Source organism: Gracilinanus agilis, chromosome 3 (genome assembly GCF_016433145.1).
Source record: "Gracilinanus agilis isolate LMUSP501 chromosome 3, AgileGrace, whole genome shotgun sequence".
Lineage (NCBI taxonomy): Eukaryota > Metazoa > Chordata > Mammalia > Didelphimorphia > Didelphidae > Gracilinanus > Gracilinanus agilis.
The window spans coordinates 665,021,085-665,045,417 of NC_058132.1; the positions used below are offsets into that span (position 1 = coordinate 665,021,085).

General features: G+C 33.5%; 1 protein-coding gene across 1 annotated transcript in view; it reads right to left on the reverse strand.

Moving 5' to 3' along the window:
- Positions 1–2,635: 2,635 nt before the first annotated feature.
- The window catches only part of BCHE (butyrylcholinesterase), an 89,175-nt gene continuing 67,477 nt past the window's right edge, over positions 2,636–24,333 (reverse strand). The window contains exons 2-3 of the mRNA XM_044667714.1: positions 12,127–12,293; positions 2,636–2,760 (exon numbers count right to left, since the gene is read on the reverse strand). Of these exons, the coding sequence (XP_044523649.1) occupies positions 2,636–2,760; positions 12,127–12,293 (292 nt within the window). The remainder of the gene's footprint in view (positions 2,761–12,126; positions 12,294–24,333) is intronic.

The window sequence follows — 24,333 nt, forward strand, 5'->3', positions numbered from 1 at the left end:
CCCTTACTCAGAATATTTTTAAATGCATAAAATACATAACATTACAAAAGAAAATGATTATATAAAATTTTAGTTATCAAAATATTTTAATAACATATTCACAAACTTTGTTTATGAATCTTCAATCTCTTCCCACTTCCAAATTATAAGAATTTGTATTAATAATATTTCCATCCTAGATTGTAAGTATATGAAAGTCAGAAATAGTAACATTTAAAATCTTTTCATATTATAACACATATGTATACACACATGTATACTTAAGCATATATGAGTGTAAAACATATGCATGTGTGTATATGTATGTATATATATATTTGTATGTTTATTTTCCAGATAAAGTGATCTGGTTCATGTGGAGCTAACTACAATTAAAGTTGAAAAAAATTTCTTCTATCAATACAAATTTCCATTCCTCCTAGAAATTTCCTGGGATGGGGAGGGTAAATTACTTACCTAGGGCCACACAGACTGTTTGTGTCAGAGATGGTAATTGAACCCTAGTCCACATTCTTAAATCTGTTTTTTACATGATGGTGCCTTTCACCTTGAACATGGTTATTTAACAATTCTTTGTTTAGTCACTCAATGGGCAAAATAAGAAATAGTTCTTTTAAAAATGTAACAGGTGCTTTCTAACTAGAATTCAATGAATACTTCTGAAATGCAGGTATGTAATTAGAATACTAGACATGTATCTATACGTTTAAAAAGGTATTCTAGCCTTACCTAAAAAACATTTTTGAAACTTATCGCTAATAAAATTTAATTTTTTGATAAAGTGTTTTCAAAGGGACCAGGACACGTGTATTTTGCTTATAGATATTATGTTTTAATATGAACAAAACATTCTTTTCTTGTAGCCATATTCTGTTTTATCATTGAACCTTGCTTATGCCTAAATTATCACCAGAGTTATTTCATATAGCAGAAATTAAATGATTGTGACTTTAAGATGTTCTCTGCAGAAATCATAACTATTTCTCAGATAAAATCTTAGTATTTCCGGGTAAAAAGATATCTTGACTTTAGTACCTTTGATAGATAGTTTTATGGCTTCTTCTCCATTTTTCAGTTCCAGACCTCTCAATTATTTGCTTTATTTAAAAGGCTCTACTAAGTAGTGTGTGTGTGTGTGTGTTTGCATGTACACACATGCATACTTATGCAGTATAAAGGTGGAGAAGTATTATTGCAACCATTTTTGATTTTGTAGATATTTGGAATCATTTAGCTTCCTAAAGTTTACCTAGAGAGATAGATAGATGGATTTAACCAACTAATCTATTATAAACATGTTTTAAGTGTTTCTTAATACTAGATACTCTACTAAGCTTTGGCAATTAAAATAAAAGTGAAACAATAGTTCCTATTCTCAAGGAAATTGAATTCTAAAGGGTGGAAAGCCCAGAAAATTCTACCATATGTTAAAGAAGCCAAAGGATCTCTGGCACATTAGGAAAAGAGCTAATTTATCAAGCAACAATCAAGAATTACAAAGATTCAGAAAGTGTGTGTCATGATCAGTGCCATTGTTCTAAAGATTCATATCAATGATATTTCAGACCCATCAAAATAATATAGTAAATTTAGATGGTTCAGGCTTTAATAACTTAATATCAATAACTGTGTTTTTTATTCCTTCAAATACTGTTGGAATTGGGGGGGGGTGTTTTCATTGTGACCAATTATCATTTACCATTTAATACAATGAAGTTATAATGATATTAGAGAAAGAATGGCACATTGAAGTCAGAAGACCTAGATTGGAAGAGAACATCTTGGTTTTGGTTTTTTACTATCCCTGAGAACTTGAGTAAATGACTTTCCATCTCTAGGCTTGAGTTTCTCCTAGTGTAAAATGAGGCATTGCTCCAAATCATCTCTGTGATCTTCCTCATCTCTCAAACCTTTGAAAAGGGATACTTGAAAGATAAGACTTAACATTTAAGAGATGTAATATAAAGTTGGGTATGATTGTGCATGCCTGTAGTTCATGCTGCTCAGGAAGCAGAGATTGTTGGACTGTTGGAGCTCTGGAGTTCTGACACTAAATCTGACCAACTAGCTATCCTACTTCTACCAACAAGATAATGAGCCCATGGGAGTTGCGGGAGAATGACTGGATGCCTGCAGAGAGGAAAATCAACTCAGATCAAAAACAGCAGCTCAACATTTTTGTACCAATCAGCAGTAGGACTGAGCCTGGAGAGAGCACTGATCTTCCAACATAAGCAAGATAGGGAAACACAGAAGCAAAAAACCCAAACAAAACCTAATAATAAAATAATTGTTTTTTAGTATGTGGAGAATATACATGAAAATTCTGCAAACATAATTTTTTAAAGCTTAAAAGGCTTGTAGGAAAAGTAATTTTAAATAGCTAAAGGTTGAAATTTGCCCATAAATTCATGGTCAAGCTTGAATGTGTACATTTGAGTTTGGCCTGCCAAATGGATTGTTTCCTGAAACAAAAGGCAAAATACAAAGAGAAAATGTGAGGAATCAATATTGTCCTTTTGACATTTGGGTTTAGCTATAGAACAGCTACCTTTTGAGGCTCAAAAATGAGCTACCAGCCCATTTGCCTTGATACACAGAAATAGGAACATTCCTGAAAGGCCAGGCCTATTAATTAGAGACCTGCACAGCTCTCCCTCTTGCTTGTGTAATCATTAAATTGATTTCTCCAATCCATCATATAACTGTTCCAGCGACGGAATCCTGCTTTCCATTCACGCTCTGCTTCATCGATATTTCCTGTAAAACATGAAATGGGTTGGATTAATCTACATTTGAATTGATAGTTACATTAATTGAAAAATAATGTTGATTATAGATGCTATTTTCTCTAGTACACTGCTTGACAGGTTTTCTTTTTTTTTTTTTAGCATTCTTTTTCTCTTCCTTTTGAAGTTGTCAGTAATTCAGTTTTTAAGATGTACTTTTTTCATGGAAGCTTCTTTCAAACTAAATGATCATTTTCAATGAGACAAGTTTTATCTTTTACAAAAATTTTAAAAAGTTTTTGTATTTTTGTTTTAAAAAGTAAAGATGGTGTTTAGAAATCAGTCTTCCTTTTCTCTCCTAATCATCACTCTCATTATATTTGGATGATTTAAAAGAAAGATGAATAAACCCAGCAACTGTCTTCATTGGGACAGGTATATAATTATATTCCTATAAGTTCAACCTACAGATAAAGTTAAAAAGAATAAAGCATTTTCATAGATTATCTCTTTCATTAGTAGGAGTGCATATTTTATTCCCAGATCCTGAGGTCTAATTAAAATAGTTAGGTTTGAACATTTTTAAACATCCACAAAGATTCCTAGTTAATCAGCACATACACATATAAAGATCCATATCAAAATGGTCTTTACATCCCTTCATTCAGTTCCTCCATCAAGCATTTAGGTACTTCCCACTAAGTACAGGACACTATTAGAGACTCTGGGGAATAGAAGGATAAAAGAAGATAGTCCAGGACTTCAAAACATTCAAGGCTTATATTAATGATATTCTATGTTGGATTTTTATTCTGCCTCAAATGATCATAAATTCATAAAATAAAGCTATGACTCTGTTGAATGAATCAACTTAGTAACCAATATTTATCATGTATCGATGATGGCTTTTATAGCTTTTTCCACAGGAGTGATTTTTTTTAAAAAACAAAGTTTTGTTTTAGAAACAGAACTAAGTGCTGATTCTAAGGTTTCCTTCTTAACTATCTAGCTAGATAATCTCTCTATAAGATAATTATCTAGATAGGAAGGATGGAAGAGAGACAGAGACAGACAGAGAAAGTGAGACAGAGAGACAGAGCTAGGGAGAATCAGACACAGAAAGAGAAAGACAGGAAGAGAGGGAGTCAGAGAGAGAAGAGAAGAGAAGAGAAGAGAGAAGGAGAGGGAGAGACAAGACAAGAGATATACATAAAGAGAGAGATCTTTACATAGGAATGCAAAGCATTATATTTTCAAAGAAATTCTACAGTATCAAACACTTGATTACAATGTAATTGGCATGAATAAATATGAATTAACAAGACTTTTAAAAATGCTTAGTATTTTCTAGGCATGTTCAAAGCAATGGAGATACAAATTCCATTGTGTCCAAAGTGAGACAATTACTGTCTTTCCAGCAGATTCTATCCTAAAAGAAGGAAATAACACATTAAAAGGCATGGAGATGTAAACTTAAGTCTGGGGACTAACAGTGATGGTAAAGTTAAAAAATTGGTAAAAAAAGATTAGTGTTATACGCAACAGAAATGCTGAATTACATCCCTAATACAGTTCTTCATGAAGTCATTGATGATCAAGTAGATCTGTCTAGTCATTTCTGTGGGATCAGTATTTATGTTTCTAAATTACATAACCTTGCCCTTTCCAACTCATTCCAATTGAAGTAATCTTTTAGAAAAGACTATTTTTAGTGAAAAGGATGAAAGGAAGGGAATAACCAATTAGAATATACCTAGTATGTGCCAGGCATTATCCTAAAAGCTTTCCAAAAAAAGGTCTGATTTGATCTTCATGACAATCCTCTGATGGCGGTGCTGCTACTATCCCTATTTTCCAGTTGAGGAAAACAAGGCAAGCAGAGATTAACTGAAATGCCCAAGGTTACATAGCTAGTATGTAAATTCAGATTTGAATTCAAGTTTTTCTGATTCCAGATCAAGAGCTCTATGCACTATGTCACCTAGCTGCCACTAGTTTTGTCTTTGTATCTCCAGCACAGAGCAGAATTATTTTTTGTGTTTTGAGCTCTTTAAACAGTTTTAAACCTTTGTGAAGACCTAGACATTCCTCAACCCCATTAAATTATGAAGCTAAACTCGAATTACTGAATATCAAATTATTCTTGGCATGTTCACACGGTCCTAAGATGAGTAGTTGAACATTTCCTTGAAATGTTATTCTTTTAAAATCTTTTTGATGAATCAGAAACGTCAAAGGGATTTATTTATTGGTTTGACTATCATCAAGCTATACCCAAATTAGAAGAGATTATTTTAAAGCTAGTACAGTAGAAAGTATAAATAAGTCATTTTTATACTTAATGAGTTCTGTTTTTAGTGCATCTAGAATAGAAGTATTCAATGTTATTTGGACAGTGTACAAATATTTGAGGTTTGTCATATGACAAAGACTTTCAAAAGAAGAAATTAGTTTGTGCTTTATTAAGTATTCTGTTCTTTTGGATCAAAAAAATCATCTGTTGCTTCAGAAAGAATTAACATGTCACATAACTGTTTCACTTCAACCAAATCACTTGTGATACTTGGATGCTGTTTCCAATATCCCTTTAAATAAATCTGATAGAAAAGCCTTGAAGAGGATAAAGTCTTTTGCCTCTTATTTGGACCATGACTAGTAATATTTAGAGAGAAGGCATCTGGCTATGAATTCCTTTCCTCTACTTATTATAGTTGAACAATTACAGTTGCTAATGCAATAATGACCAATTAGCAGTTCAGGTAAGTGTTACATTTGCTCCTGGATGGCTTATATTCAGATGTTTATGAGCACAAGTGCTTTGAAAGTAGTCATGGCCAAATGCTTTATAAATCTGAGTTCTTCACTTATCTATAAACTTCCACTAAAGAAGTCATTGATCTGTATAATGATATATGAAGCATTGAACTAGCAGCCAATAAAGAAACCAAAGGAAGAAATATAACAAGAGGAAAATAAGAAGTTTCAAAGTCACTACCAATTAATATAAACAGGAAAATAAGGGAGTAAAATATTATGATATGAATCTCTTATATTTATTTATTCACTGATCCATTTATTTTATTTTTTTGTGATTTCAAGACAATGTTAGGATAATGGATAAAAAACTAGGAAGACCTAGATTCTAGTTCTGCCTCTGATATAGATTTGCCATGTTACTCTGAATAAGACACTCTAAATTTTAGTGTGCTAAGACAAGATACAAAGACGATACATTGCAGAAAATATGACAATATGCTCTGGTAGGGAATTCTGTGTTCCTTTTTTTCTTTTTCTTTCTTTTTTGCCCAAAAATCCCTTAGAATTTGGAATATGCTGGAGGAGTCAAACATGTGGCCCAATATATTGAAGCCTGAGAAATTCTTGAGTACTCCAGAATTAAATTACAATGAAACTGACAAATATTTAATACAGTAAGTAAACATACAACAAAACAACATAGATAAACATAACATGTAATTTTCTAAACCGATATGGAAGGATCAGCTTAGTAACTCTGTCTGTTTTTATTTGAGTTTACTACCACTAATCTATGCCTAGCACTAATGGAAATAAGGGATGATAAAAATACATTTTCCCTGTCTTAAAGTTTGGCTTGACCTGGCTATGACCATTGCTACAGGTTCACCTTGAACATTTCCCATTTTTATAAAGAATTAGAGATAAGAATAGGGAAGTTGATAGCTGTATCATTTAAAAAGGATTTGTTTAATGTCCTCAATTGAGCTGTTAATGTCAAATGCTAATGTTAAAATAATGCCATGGTTAAAAACACTAAACCACTTTCCCCATACAAGCAATATAACAGATCATGATTTAGTCTAATTTACTTAGACATATGATTCCCCAAAAGTACTTATTCTGTTCTTTCAAAGAACTCAACATTATTTTTGCAGTCATAGAATGGAAGGGCATAATGGCAGCTTATAACAATACTTTCTAGGAGGAAGCATGGCATGAATGTTATGTATAGATAATTGTTACTTTACATTGGCAAGAATAGAAACATAGCACAAATTCTGCTGTTTGCTAGGAAAATTTCTTCTATGTATATACTTTAAGGAATAAAATCATCAGCTACGGGAGGCTTAAAATTTAATACTGGGAGGATTTACTTTTTTTACTGAGGTTTTCTCATCTTCTCTTAACTGGTATTATTGCTCAGGTTAGTTGCAATTCTGCCAAGGTCCTCATCTTATGAATAACTCAGTTTCAGAGACCTAACTCATGTGGATGTTTTTAAAAGAATGAAAGAAATGGAGTGAGATATTTGTAAAGCACTTTCTTCAATGCCTGGCACATAGTATGTGTTGTACAAATGCTTATTCTACCTTTCCCCTTTCTTAACTGTGTTTGAAGTCATCTGAAGGCATTGAAATTTCACCTATTTCTCTGATCGTTTTCTTCTTTTTTCTATAGTCCTTCCTCTGAATGTGGGTAGTGTTCTTTTCCATAAATCTCTCAGAACTGTCCTGTGTCATTGCATTGCTGCTAGTATAGAAGTCCATTACATTCGATTTTACCGCAGTATATCAGTCTCTGTGTACAGTGTTCTTCTGGCTCTGCTCCTCTCACTCTGCATCAGTTCCTGGAGGTCTTTCCAGTTCACATGGAATTCCTCCAGTTTATTATTCCTTTGAGGACAATAGTATTCCATCACCAGCATATACCACAATTTGTTCAGCCATTCCCCAATTGAAGGACATACCCTTGCTTTCCAATTTTTTGCCACCACAAACAGCGCAGCTATAAATATTTTTGTACAAGTCTGTTTATTTATGATCTCTTTGGGGTACAACCCCAACAATGGTATGACTGGATCAAAGGGCAGGCATTTTTAGAGCCCTTTGAGCATAGTTCCAAATTGCCAACCAGAATGGCTGGATCAATCCACAACTCCACCAACAATGCATTAATGTCCCAATTTTGCCACATCCCCTCCAGCATTCATTGCTCTCCCCTTCTTTCATTTTAGCCAATCTGCTAGGTGTGAGGTGATAACTCAGAGTTGTTTTGATTTGCATTTCTCTAATTATTAGAGATTTAGAACACTTTCTCATATGCTTAGTGATACTTTTGATTTCTTTATCTGAAAATTGGCTATTCATGTTTCTTGCCCATTTATTAATTGGGGAATGGTGCATTTATTCTTGAATTAATTACTTGACTGTGAAGCTAGAACAGAAGTCTTGTAAAGATAGGTTGAATCTCTACCTTCTACATACTTAGTAGTGGGATCATGGGCAACTCTGAGCTACAATTTCCTCATCTGTAAAATGGTGATAATAGTTATCATGGTAACTACCACATAGACATGTAATAAGAATAAGGCAGAATTGAAATAACACATATAAAGCATATTACTAGCCAAAAAGGTAGTATGTAAAATAGTAGAAACATTTGAGGATACTTGACCCACTGCCAGGGGAGATAACAATTGCTCTGGAAAAGGAGATAAAAGGAGAGAAAATTGGTTCATAATGATTGCTAAATAACCTTAAGCTTTATAATTTATTAATGATGTAGATTAAATATAAAACCAAAGGTCAGGTGAACAGGTTTGGAGCAGAAGAAGGAAATATTATCTAAGACTACTAGAAGTTTTGCTAAAGCAATTAAATTCCTTTGGAGGGAATAAGTTTCAGATAGTGTGAATCATTTTACATTATTGGAATTTAACTATCAATCTGGAGTTTGGCAATAAAGATTTGGTGTATAATAATTTGAAAATTATTCCATCAGTGAATATGATTCCATTATATCAAAATTAATATCATGAAAATGTGTTACTTTTTTACTGGCAAATTTTCCATTACTTACAAAAATTATAAACATACACACAAGATCATTTATATGTAATAATCATTCAATTAATTTCATTATATTAAAATCTCCTATGAGAAGAATACTATGGGTAAACTTTTTAAAGTAGATCATTGATTGAAAAATATATTAAGCTAGAATTAAAAGTTTAAATAACATGAATTTATATACTTAAAAAATTCTGTCATCTCTTGACAGCTGAATGCACATTACCAAGTTTTAAATTGCAGAAATATCTAAGCTGGATGAATAAATAACTTCCCGACTATAAAGTTTCTTAAACATTGAAAGGAGATTCTATTTCAGAATAGACTGGATAGTTGAGAGAGCTGAGACATCCTACCTTTAAACATTTGGCTTGTAGATCATCTTTCCTCCATATGACAGATATATATCTGAGAAGATCAGTATCTATTTACAGCTGACTCATTAATCCAAAAGTAGATTATCTGCTTTCTAGATCATCTCTGGTGTCTTGGAGACTCTGGTTTACCACCTTACAAAGAACAGTGGAACCAGCAACATCAGTTTTGAGATAGGGTGGTTTAGGTCAAAGAGATGTCACTTTAGTATTTGGCTGTCTTCATTATTGCATTAATTTTATATTTGTGCTCTATGATCATAGATATAGATATGGAAAGGACATTAAAAGTCATTTAGTTCAACGCCTTCAACTCATAGCTTAGGAACTTGAGTCCTGGGGAACTAACATGACTTGACCAAGGTCTATTATGAATTACGTGGCAGAGCCAGGTACTGATTCCAAGATCTTCTGATTTCCAAACCCACTCTTCCTTTCCCATTATGTTATGCTTCGTCAAACCAAACCATCATTTATATCATCGATGTTTAGCAGCAAATGCTGCCAGTTTCCACTGGCATAGGCAAAAGAAGTTTTATGACTTATAATGCCTAAAGTCCTTGAGAATGAAGTACGGGACAAAAGAAGAGAGAGCAGAGATTTCTAAGTCACGACAAAACCCTGAATTTAACTACTTTAGATAAACCAACACCCTAAACAACCCAATTCCCTGCAGAATAGAAGTCAGAGATATTTAGAGTTCAATGGAAAATAGAAACTCTCTATACCTTCTCATCAAATTCACACACACACACACACACACACACACACACACACACACACAAAATTCAAAATTACTTAATAGTCATAGAATTTCAGGACCACACATCTGGAAAAGACCTCAGAAGTCAGAGAGACCTGAAAAAAAAGTATTTTCTGAAATATCCCCAATTTTCATTGGAATACCAATTTTATGTTTTATGCATAAGCACATATGCACATATGTGTTCATTCATTCATACAGAAGTTTTATTAAAAGAATTTTCTCATTCATGTGGGTAGTAGTTTACTATTGTTTACCCTTATGTAATTGTAACTTTCCCAGGATAAAGATTATCCTTTATGGTACCAATAACCATATTATCTGTGAGATTTTCTTCATATATTCTGAAAACATAAAGCACATTTTACCTTTTCTATTTTTTTTGGTACAGCTGAGAGATACAGCCCATGACAGATTAACATTCTTCTTGATTAGGTGAATTAAATTTGAGGGGGATTCTAGTCATCCCAAATGATTTGAAAATAAAATATTTTTTATTATTTGAAGGCAAAAATTCTCTTAAACATTCGTAAAATCAATTATATTTTTGAGAAAGGGAGCTCCATTAACTTATAATTAAGTATCTAGAATTTGTTGCATTCATTTTCTTTATATTCAATCTATCTATTTAAACATATACTTGTACTCACTGTCTTCTCCTACTAGATTATAAACTATTTAGGAATAAGGATTTTTTTAATTCATTTTATTTGTATTCCCAATGCTTAGCACAATGTCTGGAACATAGTAGATATTTAATAAAATATTTGTTAATTGATTGATTCATGTCTTTCTTTATATCTCTCTGGGTGGGTCTATCATCAATCAATCACTATCTCTCTATCTGCCATGTATTTATCTTTGTATCTATTTATAATATAATGGTTGATTCAGAGCAAGTGGTTAGTGATGCAATAAATGTCTCTACATCTCTTGGCAGATCCAGTGCGTTGCCTCATTATCATTCAGGCCCAGAGGACACACCAGGCAGATCTGTTCTGCCAAGAAATGTGGCAGCCCATCTACTGATATCTATTATGTCACAGAACATTTGGTAACACTCAGTACACTTGTATATCAGAGATATTGCCCCACCAGATGGAATATACAAATATAATTTCCATGAGTAATGCATGATGATCAAAAAGCATATTAAGCAATAGCATGTTGTTCTGAAATTTCCACGTTTGCCTGAAACTGACCCAAATTTATTTATTTTTAAAAATCTACTACATTTTGAGAAATCATTCATACAACCAGGCCATGACAGTGGATCATGAGAAAAAAAAATGATGACAAAAAGGTAGTTTGAAATGAAGGAGGCACTTGATTGTTGAAATAAAACTAATTCTGGTAATGTCATTTTTTGTGACAAAGTTGAAGAGAGGAAACTCACATGGTGCAAACAGCTGGGTGATTTTAAAATCAGATTATAATCTGGAGGAGAAACCCCCATTTTTCAGAGACTAGCAAACCCAAATTTTATTAGTTTGATAATGAAAATAAAAAGAAGGCACTTTTTACTGATGATAGACATGTGCCTAAAAATAAAACAAAACAAAAAAATAACAATAATTCATTGATTCTGTTGTATTAATGTCCACGATATTTGATTAGTTAATTTATTTAAAAGTAGATAATTCACATTATCGGAAAGAAGCCTTCTAACATCTTCTGCTGATCTCTCTTTGTTTCAAGGATCTCTCTATGTTCCCAAAAGCTGTGCCAGTTTTTAGCATCCACATGGCAGTAGGTATGCCATAAAAGGATCTGAGACATAGAGAAGGAATTTAATTAAGATTTCATTAATCTAGTCTCCTCGTTTATTTCCACTAATTTCTTAAGGCTATAGCAGAAGATTCTACCAAACTTAGAAGCTTTTCAGGATAGACTTGGTGTTATAATAAATATCTCTTATTTTAAAACAGGATTAGTTAAGTTTCTGAAGGTTCAACACTACATTAGCTCCAATGTGGCATGATTTTTCGACATAGAAACTTTCAAAGTTTCATTGAGCAATCTGCACTGGTAGAGGGAATACCAACATCAGGAAAAACACATATACTTAAAGTATTCATATATATGTGTTGAAATATTCAGTCTGTCTTTAATATAAAATAATTCTGTAGATTCATTCATACCATGGAAGCCACATTTTGGGATTTCAAGAAGAGCTTATACCATTTATCATTAGATTTTTATCGTGACTGGATTTTTAAATTTCTGGAAGAACAATGCTATGTGTGATAGGATGGTCATTAAAAACAAATCAGAAAATACAAGTCACATAAAATGTATTTTAAAATTGAATATCATATAACCCATTGGTTATTTTAGTAATATGTTGTATAAAGTTAAAGTAAAATATCCTGTTGGTAGCAAGAAGTTGAATGTAATCATACAGATATTAATGACTAAACATGATTTCTTACCTGACATTTCCAAGACTTTTGGGAAAAAAGTTTTCCAGAATCGGCATTGCTGGGCACGCAATTTTGCAAATGTTTTTGGTGATTCTGTGTTCAGCGTTACATATTTTTGTTCAATGTTACCAAAGACTGGCCATCTAGTTCCATTGTTCTGAGTCCCATTTGGATTTCTACATGATAAAAGAGATAGAACTATTTAACAAAAGTGTTTTTATCAAGAACAAAATCTTAATTGCTTTTATGTTACATCAAAATAAGGAAAAGGGTAAGATCTATTATTTTATTTCTTTTGTCTACTATACATAACAAAGAATTGCACAGATTCCTTCGTTCAATGAAAGTATCAGATTATCTGTGGATATTAATAATGTATTCTTACCTGGCTGTCATTACTCCTACTCATGTTACTCAAAAATGTGAAGTAAACATCAAAAAGAGTGTAATTGGCATCTTTTAAAAAATTCATTTGTATTTGTTCATTTCTCTTTATTACCTAGTTTTCAGCTGTCTAATTTAATTTGCCAACAAGATGTATATGAATATCCCTCTTTTTCCAATCATCTATCTATTTATATATCTATCTTTCTGTCTATCTATCTATCTATCTATCTATCTATCTATCTATCTATCTATCTATCTATCTATCTATCATCCATCTACTTGCCTCCCTTTCTCAGTAGCTCCTCACTTCCCAAATACTAGTCTATATTAATGTGACATTCATTTACTCCCACAATTTTACTTGGAACTACCGTTGTGGTTTTAAATCACACTACTCTACTTTGTTCACTCTAAGTAACCACAAACCTGGGCTATGCAGCTTATCATACACTTGCCCTTCTTTTCCCAATTGTTCTCAAATTTGACTATATTATCAATCAGTGGATAAACATGAAGAATCATATGTCGGGTACTGGGCAAAGTGCTAGGATCATTATCATCACATAGTTGTTGTGAGATTAAAATGAGATGCTATTGATTCTATAAATATTAAATGTTATTATAAAACTTTTTATAGCCATAATTTCTGTCTTATTAGTAATTCCAAGGCAAAAGGTTAAGGACTAGGCAAACAGAGTAAGTTTCTTGCCCAGCGTCACACAGCTAGGAAGTGTGAAAAACAGAGTCTTCCCAACTTTAGGCTTGACACTGAGCCACCCAGCTGCCCTGTTAATAAATATTTACCAACTTTAAAATGGAAAAGGACTGGACCTATGATTATATTACCACAAGATATCCTGGAAGAGGAAACTCCTTCCACCAATGCAGATGAGCATCACTTGGTGATAACTGGTGATAACCGTGGATCCCTGCTCAGAATAATATATTTAGATATATAAAATCAAAGGAAGCTAATTATATTGAGACATATTTATCAATATTTTTTTTAATCTTGGATTTGGAATTTCTGTCTTAAATGTCTACCTACAATGCTGAGAGAGAAAACAACAAAAAATATTCAGACTCATTTATAAGGTATCAGAGGTGGGACTTGAAACCACGTACTCTTGGCCATGAGGTCATCTCTTAATACACTATAATCTACTTATTCTAGAACATGAAAAAGTTATATGTGTCAATTGTGTTCTTTATGGTTCCTATAGCAACAGTAATGCTTATTGAGAACGTTCAAGGGGATATTTACTGAACAATATTTTAGAGACATAAAGATTCATTTTCTGTCTTCATTTGACCTACAGTTTAGTTATTTAGCAAGGAACCTTTCCAATATTAAGTAATATGGGGTAAATGCCATGGGAGTTTGATACATTATATATGCTGCCTTTGAGGGAGGGGCTAATATGTAGCAGATTATAAACCCTTTGAAGATAGATTTTTGGTTTTTATATTCAGTACATTTAGTAGTACCTTGTGATTTGTAGGCATCAAATACACTTTCTCTCTATATCATAGGTAGGATGAGCTAACAATAAAAATGACCATTCCACCCAAATTAATTTACTTATTTAGTGCCATACCTATCAAACTACCAAAAAACTTTTTACTGAATTAGAAAAAACTATAACAAAGTTTATTTGGAAGAACAAAAGATCAAGAATATCAAGGGAAATAATGAAAAAAAAACGTGAAGGAAGGTGGCCTAGCAGTACCAGATATTAAGCTATACTATGAAGCAGCAGTCATCAAAACAATATGGTACTGGCTAAGAGACAGAAGGGAGGATCAGTGGATTAGATTTTGATACTAAGAGAACAATATTTAGTTATTTTTTTAGATTGTATGACCATGAGCAAATCATTTAATTTTTCTGAGTCTTCTGTTTCACATCTATAAAACAGAAACAATAGTAGCATTTCCCTTGAAAAGTTATTGCATACTATTGGAAAACAGAAAGCCTTTATTAAATATAAAAATATTTTTAAGTGAGCTGTTTGTATTGTTATATATGTGATATTCTCTGCCCTAATGGGGCTTTTTCATTATGGTCTTCTTTATCTTTCCCCACTCAATCATTTGTTTTCCACCACTGGATTATGCACTTGCTGAGCAGGGCAGATAGATAGATAGAGAAGTTATCCTTTTTTTAGTTAGGAAATTGAGGTATTTGCTAAGAGTGCTTCAGCAGAAAAGAAGATGGATGAGTAGCACATTGATTTCACATATTTGGAGCTGCAAGGGATTTTACATGTTAATTAGCTTAGCCTCTTCATTTTACAGAGGTTAAATGACATTTTTCATGATCAAAGAGGTAAAAAGTTTCAGATATGGGATCCGAAGGCACACCCAATAGTTCCGATTCTCCATAGACCGTACCTGCCAGTATCCATCCTGCCTGATTCTCTCTGTACAGAATATTGTTACCAATCATGAGAATTGGTTAGTTTGAGTTTCCACTCGGTATTCAGTGTTCTCATATCCACGTTCAGAAGAACCAACAGACAAATAGCCCCTTGAAGGCTTCTTTGCCTTTCTGTTGCGATGAGCTGATTTAGTAGTAATTAATCACAGTTCTAAATGCAGCATTTCTAGGAAAGACAATATCCTTTTAAGATAGAAACCTCATGCTTCAGGGTATGACTCCATTACTAATTGAGGTCAGAAGGAAAATTCCTCCTCCTTATCAGATGACACCCTCATCTAGGTGAATTATATCTTCTTGTGCTTTCTTTTTAAAGGATCTGAAACCATCCAGCATAGCTGCTGGAGGCTGAGTATTAAGCCACAAGAACCATGCCCCAGATCAGCTACAACAATTCTTATGTTCCTAAATTGCTCACTTTCATCCTAATTCCCCTCTAATTAACTTATGGCACTGCTTTCCCATAACATTCATTTGTGGCTTCTGATAATGGTAACTTAAGTAGAGTTGACTTGTGCTTCAGTTCAAGATCAGAGCACTAATGGTGCTGTCAGTATTCATTTCACAAAAGTTAGGCTATGAAATAACTCATGGCTTTCCAAATTGCGGTCCTGAATGCCTCTGCCTAGAGATGCAAATATAGTTTTCAAATAAAGAGAGGTGATCAGAGACACAATCAAAATGATTGAGTATCTTGATTTATAATTTAGAGAAACCTCCAAAGAACTGAATAGCATACCCAGAAAAAAATATTCTACATATCAGCATCGATTAAAACTTATTGCAACACAATTCTGTCCCCAGATAGGTAATTCTAAAAGTCTGCTTCTATTCTTAGAAATATAATTGAGACTATATTTTATTTTCCCTATTCATTTACTGTTCTTGTTACTGGAAGAGAATTCAGAATAATAATTCTTAAAACACTCTGTTTTGACCACTGAGTACGATTTTCTACTCCATGGGATTCTAAAGAAATCAGAAGATAATGCATTGAAAGTTGTTTCTAAAAACTTTTAGGACACAACCAATCTAAATGCAATCTCACCAAAATTGGCATCTTCATATCTCTGTTTTAGAAAATCGTTCACTCATTATGGCAGTCTTGCTATCAAAGTTTCTTTAAAAATGAATGAAAACTGTTCTCACATTTGGGAGTTAGAATCACCCTGATTTTAAGAAATAAGGGACTTTCGATTTATGCATCAGATCTACATTAGTGTGTGAGTTTGGGAATGTGTCTACCATGTCGGAATTTCTTCCACAGAAGTTCCTAGGGTTGAATGTTGGGAGTCTATGTCTCAGAAAGGTAAAAAGAATCATTGGATTCTTGGTTAGTGTAATAAATATTTAATTTGTTTCAAAGTTTGATGGGACAGGAGAGAAATAACTTTGGCTTAGCAGTCAGGCTATAACGCTTTTATATTAAATTACCTCGCTCTTTTGAGTCGCAGCTGTTTTCTATGTAACATGGTGAATTTCACCTACAATGCTTGATACTGTTCTGTTGTTATGAAATTCAGACTAGACTATAAACAACTGGTACATGTTGAGCTTTAAGGAGCTTCATAAAGAAGTCAACTCCATTCAATAAGCAGGTATCAGTCATTGTGTTAAGTGATAGGGAAAAGGAACTAACCAAAACCAAAACCCTTCCCTGTTTTTAAGGGTCTCAGAGTATATCAGAGTATATAAAAATAAGATTTAGACAGAATAAATGGGGATAATAAGCAGAAGGATGGTACTGGCATTAGAGGGAAGCAGGAAATGCTTTTTTTTTCTTTTTTTTCTTTTTCTTTTTATTCTTTTTATTTTTTTTTATTTGAAACCCTTAACTTCTGTGTATTGACTTATAGGTGGAAGAGTGGTAAGGGTAGGCAATGGGGGTCAAGTGACTTGCCCAGGGTCACACAGCGGGGAAGTGTCTGAGGCCGGATTTGAACCTAGGACCTCCCGCCTCTAGGCTTGGCTCTCAATCCACTGAGCTACCCAGCTGCCCCCAGGAAATGCTTTTTTGCAAAAGATAAAGTTTTAGTTTTACTTGGAAAAAAACCAAGGAGATGTAGATGAGGAAGGGAAGAATTCCAGGATAGTGGGTATCAAGTGAGAGTGCATGGAGTCCAGGAATGGCATATTTAGTACCAACCAGAAAATCATTACAATAGCTGAGGCAGGAGGTGAGGGAATGTTTCAGGGTCATGTATGAGAGATGCTTTGTAAATAAAATCTACAAGACTTGAACACAGATTATCTTTGGGAAGGATTATAGGTGAGAGAGTAATTATATAAGAATGACACCAAGGTTTTGTTCCTGAGTGACTAAGAAAATAATAGTGATCTGAAAAGCTAGGAAAGGAGGATTTAGGAATAGCATATGTTTAAGACATGTTGAGTTATATTTAAGATGCATATGTGGTATCCAGTTTGAGATGTGCAAAAGGGGGTTAGAAAAGTGAGAATAGAGGTAAACAAAGAATGATTAAATAGACTTTGGGATCATCACCTTAGAGATGACAAGAGAATTAATAAAAGTATGTGAGATAATCGAGGTAAGGATTTTAGATATAAAAAAGAAAAAGTCCCAAGATAGAGTCTTAAGGGAACATTAGGTTTAGTAGTCATAATCTAGATAAACATACCTCAAAGGGGACCAAGGAGAGATCAGACAATATCAACAAAAAAAGAAATAATAATGACATAACAAATTAGAGAGTAGAGAGTTTTGAGGAGAAAAGGATTATTGACAATGTCAAAGGCTGCAAATCAGTGAAGATATATGAGGACAAAGGAAAATCCATTAGATTTGATAGTTAAGAGATCATTGGCAACTTTGGAGAAAACGATTTTGCATGGATGATGAGGGCAGCAGACAAAGTTTAGAGAATTAAATAGAGAATAGGAAGAAATAAGTCATCATAGACAGCTTCCTCAAGGAGTTTAGCCTTTTAAGATAGAAGGGATAGAAGGTTATAACTATCAAGGATGGATAAATGCAGTGAAGGTTTTTCTTTTTACAATGGGGAAGACAGTGGACGTTTAGAGGTATTAGGAAAATAGTAGACAAAAAGAAATTGAAGACTGATGAAAGAATCAGAATGATAGAGAGGAAAATCTTCTGGGGAAGATTGGAAGGAATGAGATAACATGCATATAGAAAGATAATAACAGGAGGATATAATTTTTGCATTATTATCGTTACTCTATATTAGCATACAATTACTGTAAAGTAGAAAGACTTCTAATCCTTCAAAACAGAGTAATCATTGAGACAGTAGATAATAGCAAACCTCATACTTTCAAAGAGGAAAATTTCCTAGGTTTTGCTAAAAGTTGGGTTCTCTACTCTGAGTGAAAGGCCATTATTTATCTTCAAATTTCAATAATTCCTCTCTATTCATTTCCTTCTCTTTTAGTATAGGCGCTGATGATCTCTCCCCTTGACTCTTTCAAGAGTTTCAGAGTTGGTTTTCATTTTTTCTATCTCAAGATGCTAAATTATTTCTAAAGCATCATGCCCCTCACCTACAAAATAAATTGTTTGGCTTTCCATTTTTTCTACATTATTTTCTTTCATTTTAAGCCCTTCACAATATGCCTTTTCATATTCATCCATGATTATCTGTCCCATACTTTGTTGTATCCTAATTGACCAAATTATTTTATTTCTTTCTCTTCAGTTAAAAAAATCAGTAGATATTTATTGATTGTCTATGATATGCCAGTTACTGTACTAACTAAAGTGGAAAGAAAAAAGAGGTGAAGCAGCCCCTACCCTCAAGGAGTTCACACATGAATGGTTTCTATACCTTCATCCTATTGTCAGCTTTTACATGGGCTCTTTCAAGTTCCAGGCATGCTCTACCTCCTCACCTCTATTTCTTAGCATCTCTCAATTAATTTTAAGTTTAACTGCTAACAGCCTCGCTGGATCCCCTGTATAAACTCCTCAGAGGTTTTGACCATCAGTCATACAAAATGGGCAGACATGGATAGATTGAAAATTATCTAATTTATGTCATTGATATTAGAGATGCAGGCAAGTATTGTTTTAATACAAAGTATGGGAATTCCTGACATATGGCAAAATCAGAAATGTATTTTCTAATTTGAAACCTGAATGCAGTGGAACTCTACAAAAAGAGTCATGATTTCATTAACTATGGAAAGGGTATCCATATACTGAGACGCTGTCAATGTAGAAACCCTACCTCCATCTTTCACTAGGAAATGAGGTCTTAGAAATTTCTGGAGGTCAAAGGAGGCTAAGTGACTTGCCCTAGGGTCATCCAGCTGCTAGGTGTCTCAGGATGGATTTGATTTCAAGTCTTCATTACTCCAAGTTCAGTTCTTTATCCATTGGACCATCTAAATACCTCTGGTCATCTAGTCAAGATAATACCAGGCTTTACTAGATCTGAAAAACTGTGCTATGTGCTAGAGATGAAAAGAATGGAAAGAAAGAATAAATCACTACAATGGTCTCTAACTAGGCAAATACTTTTAAGGAAAATTTCAAAATTTTAAATTCCTGTGATCTTTTCAAGGTTGTCTCACAGGGAGTTTTCTTCATTTTAATAATGATTACTGATATTCAAATTATTTTTTAAGAATTATGACATGCTTTACAGATATTAACTCATCTGAATATCACATCTGGTTGAGGTAAGTTATATAATTTTATCCCCTTTTTATATAAAAGGAAACTGAGGCTCAGAGATTTAGAATGACTTGAAGATGGTTATATTTGTAAAAAAAAGTAAGATTTGGTATTCAAATAAATTTCTTCTTAACTTCAAGGCTAGTCCTCTATCCACTATATCAGTTGGGCAACTTTTTGAGCTTGGTATGTCAAAATTCACCAAAAAAACAAGCATAACTTGGGTGGTGTGTCACTTCAAGGAAAAAACTCATAATTTTATGATATTTATAATTTAAATAACAAAAATGTATAATTATAATATATAACTATTTAATAAACCAAAATAGGTAAATTAATATAGGTAGAATTGTCATCTATGGTGCACAGAGTGTCTACACTACACTACAGCAAATGTTTCATCCTTAGCATGTGGCCCCATACTTCTCTGTATGCAGCCACATGTCATTGAAAATGGCTATGCGTGTCAGTGCTGACATGAGTGTCATAGGTTTGCCATTGCCACACTATATGATGTTGCTCTAAAAAGAATGTTCTGATACATTTCATTTTACTTGCAGTTAGAAAGAACGAGAGTACAATGTATTTCTTTGTTTTTAATTAAAACAGAGGGTGTGATTTGTCATTTTTTTGGTGGAAAAGGGAAGGAACTGAACTCATTTCCTAGGTTTTGAAATTCAGTCTACAGACATCTTTTCTATTTTTCATATTCATATTGGAAAATTACTTGGAAACATTGTTATTATAACCCTCAGTCATTATGAGTCAAAGGCATTAGTTTTACTCATGTCTTCCTTTCTAGGCAGTCCTTTTACACCTCCTAAATCAAGTTACGAGTGGTGACTATCATCTCAGAGAGTTTTTCAATATTTTATCTATTCTCAAAATCCTTATAGTTTCCTATCTTATCACCAAGTAAGCCAAGCACCTTGCTCATATTTAAATACAAATTTTGAGGCCATCCATGGAGTACTCTCTCTTTTCCCCTCCACCTCATTTGACATCATTCAGATTGTTATTCCATGTCCTCCATCAAACCTGACTCCTTGCCAAGCAAACCACCATCCTATCCCTTCTTCCTTGGCAGATTATCCCTCTTTCATTTCCTTCTCTCACAAAAAATAAAATTTTCCTGGCCATTTCCCTGAAGTCTACAATATACTTATGTCATCTCCTTCCAAAAAAGAAAAACAATGTAAACAAAACAAATAAATAACCAGTTACTTGATCACTCTAAGTTTTGTTCTATATCTCTCCATCCTTTTATCAATAAAATCTTTGAAAAAGGCATCCACATTTGGGGCCTTCAATTCCTTTCCCATCACTTACTTTTAAAATATTCATAATCGGCCCATTGACCTTATTTTTCTCCTGAAACTATTTTCTCTCAAAGTTACCAAAGAGCTCTTTATTGGTAAATCTAATGACTTTTTCTCAATCTCAATCTTCGTTTCATTGTAATCTTTTTAACAATGTAAACCAACTTCTTCATACAATTATCTCTAGGTTTTCTGGAATGTTACTCTCTCCTGATTTCCAATTATCTGTCTAAGCACTTCTCAGTGTTCTTTGTTGGATATTCATTTTGGACAACATCTTTAATATTGCCTTTCCCAAGAATTCTGATCTGACACCACTTTTGTTCTTGCTTTATACTATTTCAGTTAGTAATGTCATCAAATCTTGAACTCTCATAGATTCAATTATCACCTCCATTCTGATGATTCTCAGACCTGTTTATTCATCCCTAACCACTCTTGTGCCCTCTGGTCTTAAATATCAATTCCCATTTAGACCTCTCAAACTCATAATTCCAAAGACAGGTAAATCTCATCAATTGAGAACTAAATTCTTTATATTTCCCTTTCTCTACCTTTTTTTCCAATTAGTCTTGAGTGCACTCTCATATTCCCAAGTGACCCAAATGCTGAACCTTGCTGTCATCTTTGACCATTTATTCTCTCTAACTGCCCCATATTAAATGCCAAATGCTGTCAATTATACTTTTGTAACATCACTTGTATATATCATTTCTTTTCTTTGACATTGCCACTACCCAAGTATTGAGCCTCATAACCTTATCTGTGGACTAGTATTGTAGCCTTCTGGTTGGTCTTCCTACATTAAGTCTCTCCATACCCCAAAATAATTTATATTCTGCCATTAATTTTTTCTTCCCAAACTTCAATTTGGCCAAGTCACTCCTAACTCCATTTGATGAACTCAAATTCTTCTTAATGACTTCTAAAAATTAAAGTTAAAAATCTTACCATATAAAATTTTCAATAGCCTCTCCTTCCTCTTCCTACTATTTCTTATCAACATACATCTTATTCTGCTCCTGGGACTCTATAATTGAATAACATTGACCTCTTTATTGTTCCTAACCCCGTAACTCTTGAATCCATGCTTTGTGACTGGTTGCATGCTAGGTCTGCAAAAGGCTTCTCTGTTCTCCTAGCTGCCTCTTGGCTTCCCTGGGTTTCTTCAAGACTCAGCTAAAGTTCCCCCTTTCCTGGTTCCCCTTAATGCTTGGACCCTCCTTCTGATATTATCTCCAATTTCTCCTGGATATACTTGTTTGCAGAGAGATTTTCCTGTTTAGAATATGAGTGTTTCATTTTTTTCCCTTTCTTTGGAACCCTAGCATTTAGCAAAGTGCCTGACACATGGTATGTGCTTAATAAATGCTTTTGGATTGATTTGCTTATTCCTGACGCCCATTGCAGCCCTCTTTCAACTTGGCTGCATATTCTCTCTAGAGATAAGAAGTACAGTAATATTGAAGTAATATTGACTCTGGTTTTATTTGAAAATCACTGTCTAAAGTTTGACTGATTGCTTTTTTGAAACTTCTCAGGCTGAAATTTAACATTTTATTTCACTAGCTTGTAAGATGAATCTTCAGAGATGTATGAAATGACTTTTTCTTCTCTGAAATAATTGAATATATGGCTCTCCCTCAACTCTCTTTTCCCAGATTCTTTTATGAGACATAAATATCCCTGTGACATCATATGTTCAAGATCTCAAGTGTTTGCACTCCCCAAATCATTGGGATCCAATATTATTTACATCAGGCTTTCATTTATCTCAGAAGAGCAATGCTCTAAATCTCACTGTAAAAGTGCCATGTTGGATGGATAACTTTCAATATTGTACTTGTTTCAAATCATTTCAATGTGTGCTGTGCTGTACAGGGTTTTACTGCATTAGAAAAGAGGGAATTAATGTTTGGGGTTTTATTTCCCCTTCCTTTTTAAGATGCAAAATACAGCATGCAAATATCATTCTGCCAAAGTTTAAGGATTCTGAATGCATGAGTTAGTTACATAAAATGAGTTAGAAAAGGAAAAGGAATAAGCATCTACATAGTACCCCCAAAGTGCCAAGTATCATACTCAGCACTTTGTTTTGTATATTTATCTCATTTGATGCTCAACTCTGTGAGGTAGCTGGTATTATTATTCTCATTTTACAATTGAGGAAACTGGGGCAAATAAAACTTAACTGAGTTGCCTAGAGTCACACATTAGTACTGAAGCTGAATTTGAACTTAAGTCTTATTGACTGACTGACTCCAGACCCAGAGCTTTATCTACTGTATTACCATCTGCTTCCAATTGAACAAATTTTGGAGGATTTGATTTAAAGCTCTGATACAGTCATTGAGAAATCCCAGAGAGCCACTGATATATAATGCAGCATCCTAAATTTCATTTCATCCAATCTAAAACAGTTTAACTATCAAGTCTGTTACTTGCTACCAATGTATCCTTGGAAAATTCACTTTACTTTTTGGACATCTTTTTCCTGATTTTTAAAATGAGCCATTTCAACTTGAAATATTCTGAGTTATATTTCTTGGCCCTTAACTGAGAGTTGTATCATTCCGTTAAACTATAACACATTCTTGTACCAAATCCAAAATGTGTAGGCTCCTTGTAGACAGAGGTTACTTAATTTTTGCTGTAATAACTAGAGCCTATCACCATTTCTTATACATTGTTTAGTAGACCCTTATTATATGCCCATTGAATTTATTTTAATCTTAACTCTATCTTATTTCTATCTATCCTCTCTCCATTGCTTTATGAATGTATTTGTAAAAATGTTCTTTTCTTTTATTCAGAAAAATGGAAGTAGTTGAGAAATAAAAGATAAAGATAAAAATGACTCAACATAGAGTAATATCTTCTAAGTTATTTATTAGCAATTTTGATTTCATTTGATGAAGGGGCGTTAACACAAAATATTCACCTGTATATTTTCCTCTTCTCTTGGCATTTTATTCCACATTGAAGCAACAAGGGGGGACAATACAGAGAGAGAAAGGGTGGGGAGGAAAATGACAAAATTATTATTATAGATCATTTTCTTGGATTTCTACACACTTAAATAAATCTACGTGCCATATTTTACTTAATCAACATTTTTCCTTCTAGGCAATAATCCAGTGTCACTGAGGAGCAGAAGCTCTAATATTGCACTAGCAGCACAATCCTGTGATTCAAAAAATCACTGGATATCATTTTATTAGATTGAGGAATAAATACTGTGTAGGCCAGGTCCTTACTGGAGAAAGAGACCAAATTTTCATGATGCATATCTCCAAAGTGATGTCAGTATATGTGGGGGGGAAACCTCTAATTTCCATGGGGAACATATTTTACCAAAATCTCAATTTTGAATCATACAGAATGAAGAAGAGGATTTTTAAGTTTTGTAAGGG